At 38.3% G+C, this 13445-nt stretch overlaps 1 protein-coding gene across 1 annotated transcript in view; it reads right to left on the bottom strand.

Moving 5' to 3' along the window:
* phactr3b (phosphatase and actin regulator 3b) overlaps nucleotides 1-13445 on the bottom strand; it is a 202716-nt gene that overhangs the window by 53202 nt on the left and 136069 nt on the right. The window contains exons 5-7 of the mRNA XM_065272978.2: nucleotides 11161-11385; nucleotides 10464-10659; nucleotides 10084-10274 (exon numbers count right to left, since the gene is read on the bottom strand). Coding sequence (XP_065129050.1) covers nucleotides 10084-10274; nucleotides 10464-10659; nucleotides 11161-11385 — 612 coding nt within the window. The remainder of the gene's footprint in view (nucleotides 1-10083; nucleotides 10275-10463; nucleotides 10660-11160; nucleotides 11386-13445) is intronic.

Here is a 13445-nt window from a genome sequence, read left to right as displayed (position 1 = left end):
AATAACACTGTATATTTCTACCGTTAAATTACAGTCGTGTTGTTAAGTGGTGTATCTTTATTAATCGTTTAATGTTTTTAGTACATTAAAACAGTCAAACATACGTGTTTAGACACGGATGTTACAACAGACATATCAAGCGATCTCTTCTAACAAAGCAATAGTGAAACGCAGTAACTTAAATAAAGTAAAATGTCTTACTGTGTATAATGTTGTGTCATTGTTGTCAGATCCAATATAAGTGGTGCTTTTAATCACAGTCTCTCTGCAAATCCAGCATCGACTTCTTTGCAAATAAATCCGTGTAACCAAAGTTAACAAACACTCCCCACACGAGCTGGAACTTCTTAAAAAGCAAACTTTTTCCAGGCATTTAATGTTATGTTCCAAGCCTCCGAATTAAAGTATTTAGCTTCTGTGTTGTTCCCACGCGGTTCTTCCACAACCGAAAATGCGTTTCCAGTCTATCATAACAGATCACCGCGTCAAAATAAAAGTCTCTCAGAAAAAAATGTATTTAAAAGTCATTTTGGTTACATTTGTCAATCTTTAAAGACATATTTACTTGTTGAGACACACGTGTGTCACGCGAAGCTGTGGGCGGGACTTCAAAAGTGGTCCTTGTATTTGGCTATGGGGCGGTGCTTCAATTCTACTTTGACGTCATAGATTTCCGAATTCCACACTGGCTTGTTTTACTGGCTTGGTGCCAAAAACAGTTATATTTCAGTAGCACGGACGTTTTCAGTTCTGAAACTTGCAGGATGTTCATTTAAGTATGATGACCTCTTATATAACAAATTATCAAGTTAAAATTGAGTATTTGATTCACCGCTCCTTTAAGCTTGCGCCAGCGCAAACGGCTCTTTTGCCATTAAAAAACTTCTGTCAAGATTTACTAAAGACGCGCAGTGAAAAATTTGCACTGAACAGGCATGGACTTTTGTGCTTTGTAAGACTGACCTTATTGCATAAGCATTTGTAGTTCCCTTTAAGACACAAAATTTATGGCAGGAGAGTATTTTAATGAAAACATAGTAAAATATTTCTAATCACCTATAAACAATACTAAAACATATTAACAAGTAAAATAAAATAAAATCAACAAGTAAAACAAAAAAGTTTTGAGTAGACTATATCAAAAAGTTATGGAAGCCCGTTTCCGCCATATTGTAAAAAAATAATAAAATACAATTTTGACTTACAAAGTCAGAATTCTGAGATACAAAGTCACAATTCTGAGATACAAAGTCAGAATTCTGAGATATAAAGTCAGAATTCTGACTTTATATCTTATCTATATCTGTGTGTTTTAAGTCATTGCTAAGGTATTATAGGTGGTTGCTAGGCTGTTTCTGTTGCATTCTTTGTGTGTTTTAAGTCAGCCATTCCCAAACTGTGGTCCGCGGACCACTAGTGGTCTGTGAGGGTACTGCAGGTGGTCCGTGAAAAGGCAAAATAAGAATATGTATATTTTAATATACAAACTCGTTCATATTTTGGGCGAACGTGTACTGCTGCCAAATAAACGTTACTGTGAACTCATTCATTCTGGTGCCTGTGAACGGCACGCTCTCTCAGTTTAACGTCGTTCAATAGGGTGCCAGATTTGTATATTCTTCCAGGCGAAAACCCGACTAAAACACACTGTAAACAGGCCTTAATGTGTAGCGGAAAAAACACCCAATCTGGCAACACCGCCACCACTCGGTGTTCACCAGTCACGCTGCATGCGTCATCACAACAACACAGACGCTGGTGGAATTCCTGCCGCGCAACTCAAATAGTTTAACATTAAATAACATCATATTTGTCCTAAATCGTTAACGATTAACATAGGCTGCTAACGCATATTCCGCATCTTGAAATAGACTTTGACTAAGCTCACGCTATTTAACGTGCACGTGTGGTGTGCAATACCTGCGAGTTGTCAAACACGCAATGCCTCGCAGCGCTTCTCGCCCGGGGTGCGACCCCCACCCAGCTAGCCTTTCAAGGTATGTGTAAGCAAATACAAAAATTAAAAGACAGTCAATGCTAATGTAAACCCTGGTTGGATAAGGATTTAAAGTTGGACATGAAGATGAAATCTGACGCATTTAGCTTCAGTGTTAAAACTGATCAAATAATTGCTGTCTGTGGTGGTTCTATATGGGCTATAATGGCAATCATTTAAAAATAATAATATGGGAAAAAATAACTATAAATTTGTTCATTTTTGGAACTGTGACCTAGTTTAACATTTTCAAATTTGTGAACTGTGAACTAAACTAGTTCATGTAGAAAGTGAACTTTCCCAACACTGAGAATATGTATATAAATAATACTGATATAAGGTTAACCCTCTGGGGTCTAAGGGGTTTTTAGGGCCCTTGGGAAGTTTTGACATGCACTGACATTTGTGCTTTTTTCAGTTGCTTAAAAACATATTAATGGCAAAAGTCTCATAACACTGTGTTCATCACAAACTGGGCTACAATATCATATAATCAACATGTATGTACATGTTTGTATTTTTGAGAGAAAAATGTTTATGCGTGGTTTTTGAAAAAGCAAAATTTTTAAGTCACTGATATAACTCCACAAAACTCATTCTAAACATGTTTTCCCAAGACTTTCCAAACTGGATCTAGTAGTCTAGAGTTTTTTCTTCAAAATGATGTGAAAATCATATGGCCTACTCAATCACATAAAGCAAGATATTGATTTACAATTTCTAAGACACTTTTGCTTGGGATAGGCTGTATGCATGGAGGCGGGAAAGCTCCTGAATAATCAGTGATTGACAGCTGAGAGACAAAAGAGTTGAATAATGAGGCACTAATGAGCCTTGTGTGGATGTTCAACAGGAATAACTTTCTCTGTAGTAAAACCATGATAAGGTTTACTTTTCAATATAATGTAAATACACACACACACACATTATATATATTTATATATATTTCTATTGAAATATTTTCTATTAATTTCACAAGTATAAGTTACCTTTTAAAAACCATAGAAGCTTAATCATGGTAAAGATACTGTTTGGCCATCTTAACATGAACACACTTCAACCCAGGGTTAGTGTTTGGTTGGCCAGCGAGAGGTTTACTTTTGTGCAGTAAAAAGCTCAAAACAACAACTGCCTATCGTTGTCTGGACTCTTATTTGTGTATTTGTAATCATTATAGTAGAAACACAACAAGGGACACGTGTGGTAAACGTATCAATGTTTGTTTACAACCGCCGCCATTACCTCACGTGTTGATCATGAAAGCAGTGAATGTGTGCACACGCGAGTGATCCTGTGTTTAATAAACTTGCTGTGCGGAGATATGCGCTTAGACGCAACTAAATAAGGATTGTACTGTTTGGAATCGCGCATTATATAAGAATACCAAAAAGCGCGTCGAGTTTCCTGACTCGCGTGTTTGTGTATGTGTGTTCCAATCGCGTGAACTGTTTGACGGAAGAACAAAGAAAACACTCGCGTCTGGAGATACTGACACACATACGCAAGGAAATAAGGATTTATGTCATGTTTGGTGCAATCGGATGGAACAACAAGGAATGGAGAGACTGGATTGTGGATTGCATATCCATTGACTGCAGGAGGCACGAGTCATGCATATGGATGTTTCTGCTCATTCACTTCAATGGCGCGGGGGTGTGGCGATCCGATCTCATTACAGATAATGAGGTAACTGGCGAAATACGGTACTTCTCCTCCTTCTCATACAGTTTACACCGAATGACAATATCTGTTTTCAATTTCACTTATATCATTTAAAAGGAGACATTCCAAGCATTATGTAGACATTTATCTTTTGTTTCTACACCAAGTATTCGTTAAGTTACAGTTTATTTTTCTGACGCGTTTCTGAAAGGACTTCACTGAGGGAGAGAGAACAGAACGTGCATCATGTTTATTTTCTTAATTTTGCGAAAAGCACAACATTCTGTTTTTATTGGGAGTGGACAGAAAAAAACTAGACACTTTAATGTTTGAAATGATGTATAAATCATATCTGTATGTCAAAAATCAGCAGAGTAATTTAAGTCTCTTTGCGGAGTGATTGAAAAATAAAGAGTTTGCGGCGCCCGCGCCACCGTCGACCCCAGAGTGTTAAGAAACCTGTTGTACTGATGTGATGACCAGTTATAGTTTTAGTGCTAGTAAGCCTATTTTGATGTGCAGATTAATTCAGGACTTTGTGTAGACATATTTTATAATAAGTATTATGAGGTGGTCCGCGAAAATTCTTGATTACAAATAGTGGTCCACACACACAAAAAGTTTGAAAACCCCTGTTTTAAGTCATTGCTAGGGTATTATGGGTGGTTGCTAGGTTGTTTCAGTTGCATTCTGTGTGTGTTTTAAGTCATTGCTAGGATATTATGGGTGGTTGCTAGGCTTTTACTAATGTTTTTAAGTGGTTGCTAGGGTTTAGCTATGGTTTTCTTTGTGATTGCTAGACAATTACTAGGATATTATGGATGATTGCGAGGCTGTTGCTCTGGCATTCTATGCGGTTGCTAAGCTGTTGCTCTAGTGTTCTTTGGGGTTGCTAGACAGTTGCTATGTTATTATGGGTGGTTGCTAGGCTGTTGTTGTGGCGTTCTGTGGGGTTGTTAGGAAGTTGCTAGGGTATTATGGGTGGTTGCTAGGCTGTTGCTCTGGTGTTCCGTGGGGTTGCAAGTCAATTGCTGTGATATTATGGGTGGTTGCTTGGCTGTTGTTGTGGCATTTTGGTTGGTTGATATGCTATTGCTCTGGCTTTCTTGTTGATTGCTAGACTATTGCTATGTTGTTCTGAGTGATTGCTAGGCAGTTGCTAGGGTTTTATTAGTTGTTGCTAGGCTGTTGCTGTGGCATTTGGTGTGGTTGCTAGGCTATTGCTAAAATATTATAGTGGATTGCTATGAAGTTGCTAGGATATTATGGGTGGTTGCTAGGCTGTTTCAGTTGCATTCTTTGTGTGTTTTAAGTCATTGCTAGGGTATTATGGGTGCTGCTACGCTTTTGCTAAGGTTTTTAAGTGGTTGCTAGGGCTTAGCTATGGTTTTCTATGTGATTGCTAGACAATTGCTAGGATATTATGGGTGATTGCGAGACTGTTGCTCTGGCGTTTTATGTGGTTGCTAGGCTGTTGCTCTAGTGATATTTGGGGTTGCTATGCTATTTCTCTGATTTCCTGGCTAATTGCTACACTGGCAATTGCTGTGATATTATGGGTGGTTGCTTGGCTGTTGTTGTGGCATTTTGGTTGGTTGATTGCTCTGGCATTCTTGGTGATTGCTAGACTATTGCTATGTTGTTCTGAGTGAGTGAGGCTGTTGCTGTGGCATCTGGTGTGGTTGCTAGGCTAATGCTAAAATATTATGGTGGATTGCTATGAAGTTGCTAGGATATTGTGGGTGGTTGCTAGGCTGTTGCATTCTATGTGGTTGCTAGGTTGTTGTTAGGCTATGGTATTTTAATTGGTTGCAAGAATATTATTATGGGTTTCTTGGTGATTGCGATGGTGTTGCTATAGCTTTCTGGGTGATTGGTAGTCCTTTTCTAGGGTATTTTAGGTGGTTTATAAAATTGCTAGGCTGTTCAGGGTGGTTGACAGAGAACTGCTATGCATTTAATAGGGTGTCTTTGAGTGAATGATAGGCAGTTACTACAGTGTTATGGGTGGACCCATTTGGACATCTTCTCTAATTATTTTTATTCTAATTATTAATTATATATATGATTTCCAGATGATTTCATCACACCAGTCTGTCCATTTAAGGGCTTATTGCAACCATAAACACCTACGTTTATCTTCAAATGGTGTCTTTGATGACAAAATTTTTTATAAATGAAGGAAATCTTTTTTTGACATTCCTATTTTGACACTCAACAGCACAACAAGACATTTTCTAGTGAGTTATCTTGCTTGTTTCACTTGGGTATATTTAATTTTTACTGTTTTTCTGGCACGACATTGCGCGCACAGCTTGCAGTGACGTAACTGTGACATCTACTTGCAAATGGTCTATAAAAAATACAGCATGTGCTGGAAATTTTAGATCACTCTAATTTAAATACCTTATCGATTATATAGCAATGCTCTGTCAATCCCCAAGCTACCCAGCAACTAGTAACACTAACAGCCATCCATAATACTGTAGCAACTACCTATCATTTACTCACAGACACCCTATTAAACGCATAGCAGTTCTCTGTCAACCCCCCCTGAACAGACTAGCAATTTTATAAACCACGTAAATACCCTGGTAAATAATCACCCATTATGCCACAGCAACACCATCGCAATCACCCAGAAAACCATAACAATACCCTAGCAACCAATTAAAATACCCTAGCCCAGCAACAGCCTAGCACTGACATAGAATGCAACAGCCTAGCAACCACCATTTTTATCCCATTAACTTCATAGCAATCCACCATAATATCTTAACAACAGCCTAGCAACAACCAGTATAACCCTAGCAACTGCCTAGAATTCACTCAAAACACCCTAGCAACAGCATAGCAACCACCCATTATACCATAGCAAACGTCTAGCAATCATCTAGAAAACAAGAACAATAGCATAGCAACCAACCAGAATGCCATAACAACAGCCTAGCAACCACCCGTAGTACCCTAGCAACTGCCAAGCAACCTATCAGAATGCCAGAGCAGCATCATAGCAACCACCCATTATACCTTAGCAACAGTCTAGCAGTCACCCAGAAAACCAGAGCAATAGCATAGCAACCACCCACAATACCCTAGCAACAGTCTAGTAATTACATTGACTTCAGATGGAGAAGCATTTACTACACAGAGCCGTAGTTCACTGAGAAGCTAGGCAAAATCGCATAGATTATCGGAGCCGATTTTCCTCAATTATGAACTCGATTTTGCCTAGCTTCTCAGTGAAATACGGCTCTGTGTACTAAATGCCGCTCCATCTGAAAGCAGGTGATGGCGATTTAATACTAATGGTAAATGGTAAATGGACTGCATTTATATTGCATTTATATTTCAACAGACCTATGGCCATCCAAAGCGCTTTACAAGTTGCCTCACATTCACCCATTCACTCACACATCCTCTAATCAAGGAACCGGCTTTACTGATGAAACACATATGAGAATCGCAGGTGATTTTTTGCACAGCCCTACTAGCAACCACCCATAATACCCTAGCAACGACTTAAAACACACACAGAATGCAACTGAAACAGCCTAGCAATCACCCATAATGCCCTAGCAACAACTTACAACAAACACAGAATGCAACAGAAATAGCCTAGCAACCACCCATAATATCCTAGCAATGACTTAACACACAGATATAGATGAGATATAAAGTCAGAATTCTGAGATGCAAATTTGCATCTCAGAATTCTGACTTTATATCTCATCTATATCTGTGTGTTAAGTCATTGCTACCACCCATAATATCCTAGCAACTTCATAGCAATCCACTATAATATTTTAGCAATAGCCTAGCAACCACACCAAATGCCACAGCAACAGCCTAGCAACAACTAATAAAACCCTAGCAACTGCCTAGCAATCACTCAGAACAACATAGCAATAGTCTAGCAATCACCAAGAAAGCCAGAGCAATAGCATATCAACCAACCAAAATGCCACAACAACAGCCAAGCAACCACCCATAATATCACAGCAATTGACTTGCAACCCCACGGAACACCAGAGCAACAGCCTAGCAACCACCCATAATACCCTAGCAACTTCCTAACAACCCCACAGAACGCCACAACAACAGCCTAGCAACCACCCATAATAACATAGCAACTGTCTAGCAACCCCAAAGAACACTAGAGCAACAGCTTAGCAACCGCATAGAATGCCAGAGCAACAGCCTCGCAATCATCCATAATATCCTAGTAATTGTCTAGCAATCACATAGAAAACCATAGCTAAACCCTAGCAACCACTTAAAAACATTAGTAAAAGCCTAGCAACCACCCATAATATCCTAGCAATGACTTAAAACACACACAGAATGCAACAGAAACAACCTAGCAACCACCTATAATACCTTAGCAATGACTTAAAACACACAGATATAGATAAGATATAAAGTCAGAATTCTGACTTTGTATCTCAGAATTCTGACTTTATATCTCAGAATTCTGACTTTATATCTCAGAATTCTGACTTTATATCTCAGAATTGTGACTTTATATCTCAGAATTCTGACTTTGCATCTCAGAATTCTGACTTTGTAAGTCAGAATTGTATTTTATTATTTTTTTACAACATGGCGGAAACGGGCTTCCATAAAAAGTAGCCCTCCAGAATGTTTTATACATTGTGGTACTCCTTGCTTACAAAAAGGTTGGAGACCCCTGGTTTAAATGCATTGTCATTTATTTCCCTTGTTATCAGAAATAAACTATTGTAAAAGGACTCTGTTGTTATCAATTCTATGTGGAAGTCTACAGGAAGTTATGTTTAGTCCACAAAAGCCGTTTATGTTTTTTCTGCTGAAGCCATCTATAAAGTCTTAAATGTTCAGGATTCAGACACACCTAATTAGTTTAAGTCTAAACTAAAGATTTACCTCTTTATAACCAAGCCTTCAGTTATTTCAGCTTCTAAACATACTTAAGCTGCAATAGTTAGCTTGACAGGAACTGAGCACACACACATCCATTATACTGTATGACTGTGTGTCTTTAAACGGATCGCCTTATGCCCATCCTCGAGCTGCCAAATATTGATGAATATCTCCATGTTATTTCATGTCCTCATTCTAAACTACATTTAAAAACTGACATGCTTTTGTTTTTTTTTTGTTTTCTGTGTTTCTACTTCATGTAATGCTGCTGTCGCACAATTAACCATTGTTAAAAGCACTATATAAATAAAATTGAATTGACCTGAATCACACAACATATTTCACTTAGGTTTGTCCTGGTCAATTTACAGGTATTTGGGGCATTTCTTAAGTAAGGGATAATGTAGAGGCAGCCGGTAGTTATCGGGAAATAAGCCCCGACAGTGTGATCAGGACCCGACGCGAAGCGGAGGGTCTTGTATCACACTGAAGGGGCTTATTTCCCGATAACTACCGGCTGCCTCTACATTATCCCGCTTATTACACGGCTACTTGCCACATAAGAAAAAAACTGGACATGAATATGAATTTGAAACATTTTATTGCCATATTTGTTTTAAATTAAAAATTTCATCCTTCCGCGAAACTTTGCACAGGTGCATAAAATGATCGTAATACCTTATTAAGATCCTCTGCTTCATACTTGTCTGTCTCCATTTTTTCTTTTTAGCCAGTCTTTGAGAAGTTTTAATGCCCATTCTGTATTTTTTTGTGTGTTGGCTTCGTAGCTGTCATGCTCTATTTTGTCAAGTTCAGTCTCAGTAAGCGCTCTGTGTCTTGTCGTGGTTGTCCAGTGTTTGTCACAAGATGGCGCCAAACAGTAATCTTTATTGATCTTTATTGGTGCGGAGCGATTTTACTCGTACAAGTAGTACCGGCTATGCGTTATTACTTTGGAGCGGTTATTATTTGAAAAGAACGAACCTGCAAATGTCTCAACTGACCAATCAGAATCAAGCATTCCAGAGAGCCGTGTAATAATGCTAAATAAAAGTTAAATCCTAAACTTATTTGTGTTGCTCTTGAGATCGCTTTGGTCATAACAAAAATTAGATTTTTGCCCCTGTGTTATTTAACGTGCACCTTGCTAGGTAATTTTTCCCAGAGAAATGTTTAATCCCAAAAGCGCTTTATTGAAATCAAACTCTCACGCAAATTTGCCCCGTTTAGTTAATCTGGCTGACTGGCTCTTAATCCTTTATATTTTTGTGAATCTAAATCTCTAAGATTTTTAAGTGCTTGCAATACTACATTCAAGTTGGATTAAAGCATGTACCAAACGTGTTAATGTATGCAATATCATAACATACTGTACATGGTTATCTGAAATAATACATTCCCATTTCAAAGCACTATGCTGACATTATGTTAACTTAATTACTGTAACTTAAAGCTAATGATAATGGTTAACATCTGATATAATGTCATAATCTGAACAAGATGCATTATCTGGTGGAACACACCAGAGATGACAGATTCGTTCCAGCTCTCCTGATCACTGTAATACTCGTCCAAACGCATGTTTTCCTTGTTTTCTTCAACCTCTGTCTTATTTTGCCCCTCTCCACTCTGATCATTCTCAGTGCTGGCGGTACGGGAAAGCCGTCCGTCCAAACGCCGCTTGGGTGAACTGCGGATCTCCTTAGCATGGAAACTTCATGATCGAAAAGCATGTAAGAAGAAATGTGTAGGGAAATGGATGATAAAGCAACTGATGTCTATGGTTGTATTGATTTTTAATGCAGGCCTACACAAATAACACCTCTCATGTTAGTCAAATATTATCTAATATGAGGTTAAATTATTTTTGATAATACAGAACCATCAAGTTTGAGTCTCTTACCTGTCCTGACGGTGTTTTGTGGCCAGTGCACGGTGGAGTTCCTCTATGATGCAACTAGGGTGCAGCTGTGGGTGCATGACACCCAAGTGGGGGGAGCCATTGGGGGTGGACATCCTGCCCCTTAGGGCATCTTTAGGGAGGGTGAAGTTTCTGGGCAGTGTAGCTGGAGCAGGCCTGATTTGATTTAAGTGAGTGCCTAAAGACAAGAAGAAACTTCTTCAGATATAAAATTTCAGATGGGGTCTTGACTTTTTAAGCTGTGCAATCTGTTTAGTCCCAACTAACAATTAAAAATTTGATGAAGCATTCAATATATAAGAAAATATAAGAAACGTGCTAAACCTGCTACTATGGAGTTGTTAGGGTGCTACAGATGGTTGATTAAAAAATTAAAATAGAATATAAAAACAAACCCTTAACCCTAAGAATTAAACTTTGATGTACCAATTTAGTTTTTGCTACAGAGGGATGATGTTGAACAGGGTTATGCAACTACTTTTATTTTATTAAACTATTGCATAAATGTTGTGCAATAGTGTAAGTAATGCTTGCCTAAATAAACATCAGTAAACATATTCATTTCACACCAAACATTACAAATTTTTATTTACGTTTTACTTTTATTACTAGCACAAAACAGACAAATCGCCAAATACTGGCCAAATATTATATATAAAATGTACACTTTGATACTGACTGTCCAGACTGCCCAGTCTAGTAAGCATCTTCACAGGAGGTTTGCCTGGAGGTGTGTGCTTTTCTCTGAGTGCTGTCTCGTCCTTTCTCTTTTCATGGCACTCAATGAGTTCAGGAAACCCAGCACTTGCCCCTCTGCTCACGGTATCTGCCACAGAGACTTTCTCCTCATCCTCACTTTGGCTCAGTTCCCCTGCTGTTTCTGTCCCCTCTGTTGTGTCATGTACTGAAAAGATAACAGGTCAGGAAAGTTGAATCTGTGTTCTCTGTCTCCACCTAGTGGCAATTCCAAATTCAGGTGCTTGTCATATAATTAGAATATCATGAAAAAGTTGATTTATTTCACTAATTCCATTCAAAAAGTGAAACTTGTATATTATTTTTATTCATTACACACAGACACAAAAGGTCATTGCAAAAGAGGCTAGCTGTTCACAGAGCTCTGTGTCCAAGCACATTAATAAAGAGTCAAAGGGAAGGAAAAGATGTGGCTGAAAAAAGTGTGCAAGCAATAGGAATAACCACACCATGGAGAGGATGGTGAAACAAAACCTATTCAAAAATGTGGGAGAGATTCACAGAGTGTACTGCAGCTGGAGTCAGTGCTTCAAGAACTACTACGCACAGACGTATGCAAGACCTGAGTTTCAGCTGTCAATTCTTGTGTCAAGCCACTCTTCAGACAGCGTCAGGAAGCGTTTTGCTTCTGGACTGCTGCTGAGTGGTCCAAAGTTATGTTCTCTGATGAACGTAAATTTTGCATTTCCTTTGGAAATCAGGGTCCCAGAGTCTGAAGGAAGAGAGGAGTGGAATACCATCCACGTTGCTTGAGGTCCAGTGTAAAGTTTTCTTAGTCAGTGATGGTTTGGGGTGCCATGTCATCTGCTGGTGTTGGTCCACTGTGTTTTCTAAGGTCCAGGGTCAACGCAGTCGTATACCAGGAAGTTTTAGAGAGTTTTAGAGCACTTCATGCTTCCTGCTGCTGACCAACTTTCTGGAGATGCAGATTTTCTTTTCAAACAGGACTTTGCACCTACACACAGTGCCAAAGCTACCAGCACCTGGTTTAAAGACCATGGTATCCCTGTTCTTAATTGGCAAGCAAACTCACCTGACCTTAACCTCATATAAAATCTATGGGGTATTGTGAAGGGAAAGATGCGATATTCCAGACCCAACAATGCAAAAGAGCTGAAGGCCACTAACAGGATCTCATAACACCTGAGCAGTGCCACAGACTGATCGACTCCATGCCATGCCGCATTGCTGCAGTAATTCAGGCAAAATGAGCCCCAACTAAGTATTGTGTGCTGTACATGCTCATTCTTTTCGGTTGGCCAAGACTTCTAAAAACCCTTTCTTTGTATTGGTCTTCAGCAGGGGCGGAGTGCCTCCAAAAAATCTACCAGGATATTTTGTATACCAGGTCTCATAGCCTATTTGTAGTAAAACAAGGGTAATACAAATTGTAATGAATCTGCCCCAAAAAAAAAAAAAAAATTTCATACAGTAATAATAATAAAATCATTAAATCATGCCTAATTTTCCTAAATGAGTAACTATACAAAATGATACCTGTTTGAAAGACGGAGATGCGCACCTCAATCAGCTATTACATAACAGAGCGAGGCCAGAGATGAATGTGGTCATAAACGGGAGTAATATGGAATAATGTGTGCATCTTTGAATAACTGTAAGAATATTTCCTTTAAATATAATTTTTCTCATATAAAGTTTTGAGAAATAATAATGTTTTTCCACTGTTATTGCTTATTTATTTTAACGTGTTTGGCGCATTTACCTCAGAGTTTATTTCAGTGATATTGCTGTTTTTCCGCTAATAATAATACAATTTACATGCCAATCCTGCTTCCTTGTCTTTTTATTAATTTCATTATGCTGTTATGTTAAGTTATATGTGGTGGATATTTATTGTCATATTGCTTTCATTGCCGTTATATACTCTTGTCTAAAATTCAAATCATATACGGAATAATGTGTGCATCTTTGAATAACTGTAAGAATACAGTTCCTTTGAAAATAATTTTTGTCAAAGTATTGAGAAATAATAATTTTGTGAGGATATTTATATATTGCAGTTGAATACTCTCGTCTATAATATTGGAAATAAATCACATAGGAAATATATAATGTGATACTGCAAAGTTACCCTTCTAATTTTTATTTGTGATATTGCCATATGGAGATAAAACTTTGCAAATGTGCTGATTTGATCCATTCAGCTCGAACTGATTTTGCCAAGTGGTTGATGTCCTTAGGGCATCA

The sequence above is a fragment of the Paramisgurnus dabryanus genome, chromosome 14, assembly GCF_030506205.2.
Source record: "Paramisgurnus dabryanus chromosome 14, PD_genome_1.1, whole genome shotgun sequence".
NCBI classification, from domain to species: domain Eukaryota; kingdom Metazoa; phylum Chordata; class Actinopteri; order Cypriniformes; family Cobitidae; genus Paramisgurnus; species Paramisgurnus dabryanus.
Note: the sequence above shows the minus strand (reverse complement) of the source record. Positions and strands in the feature narration are given on the sequence as shown.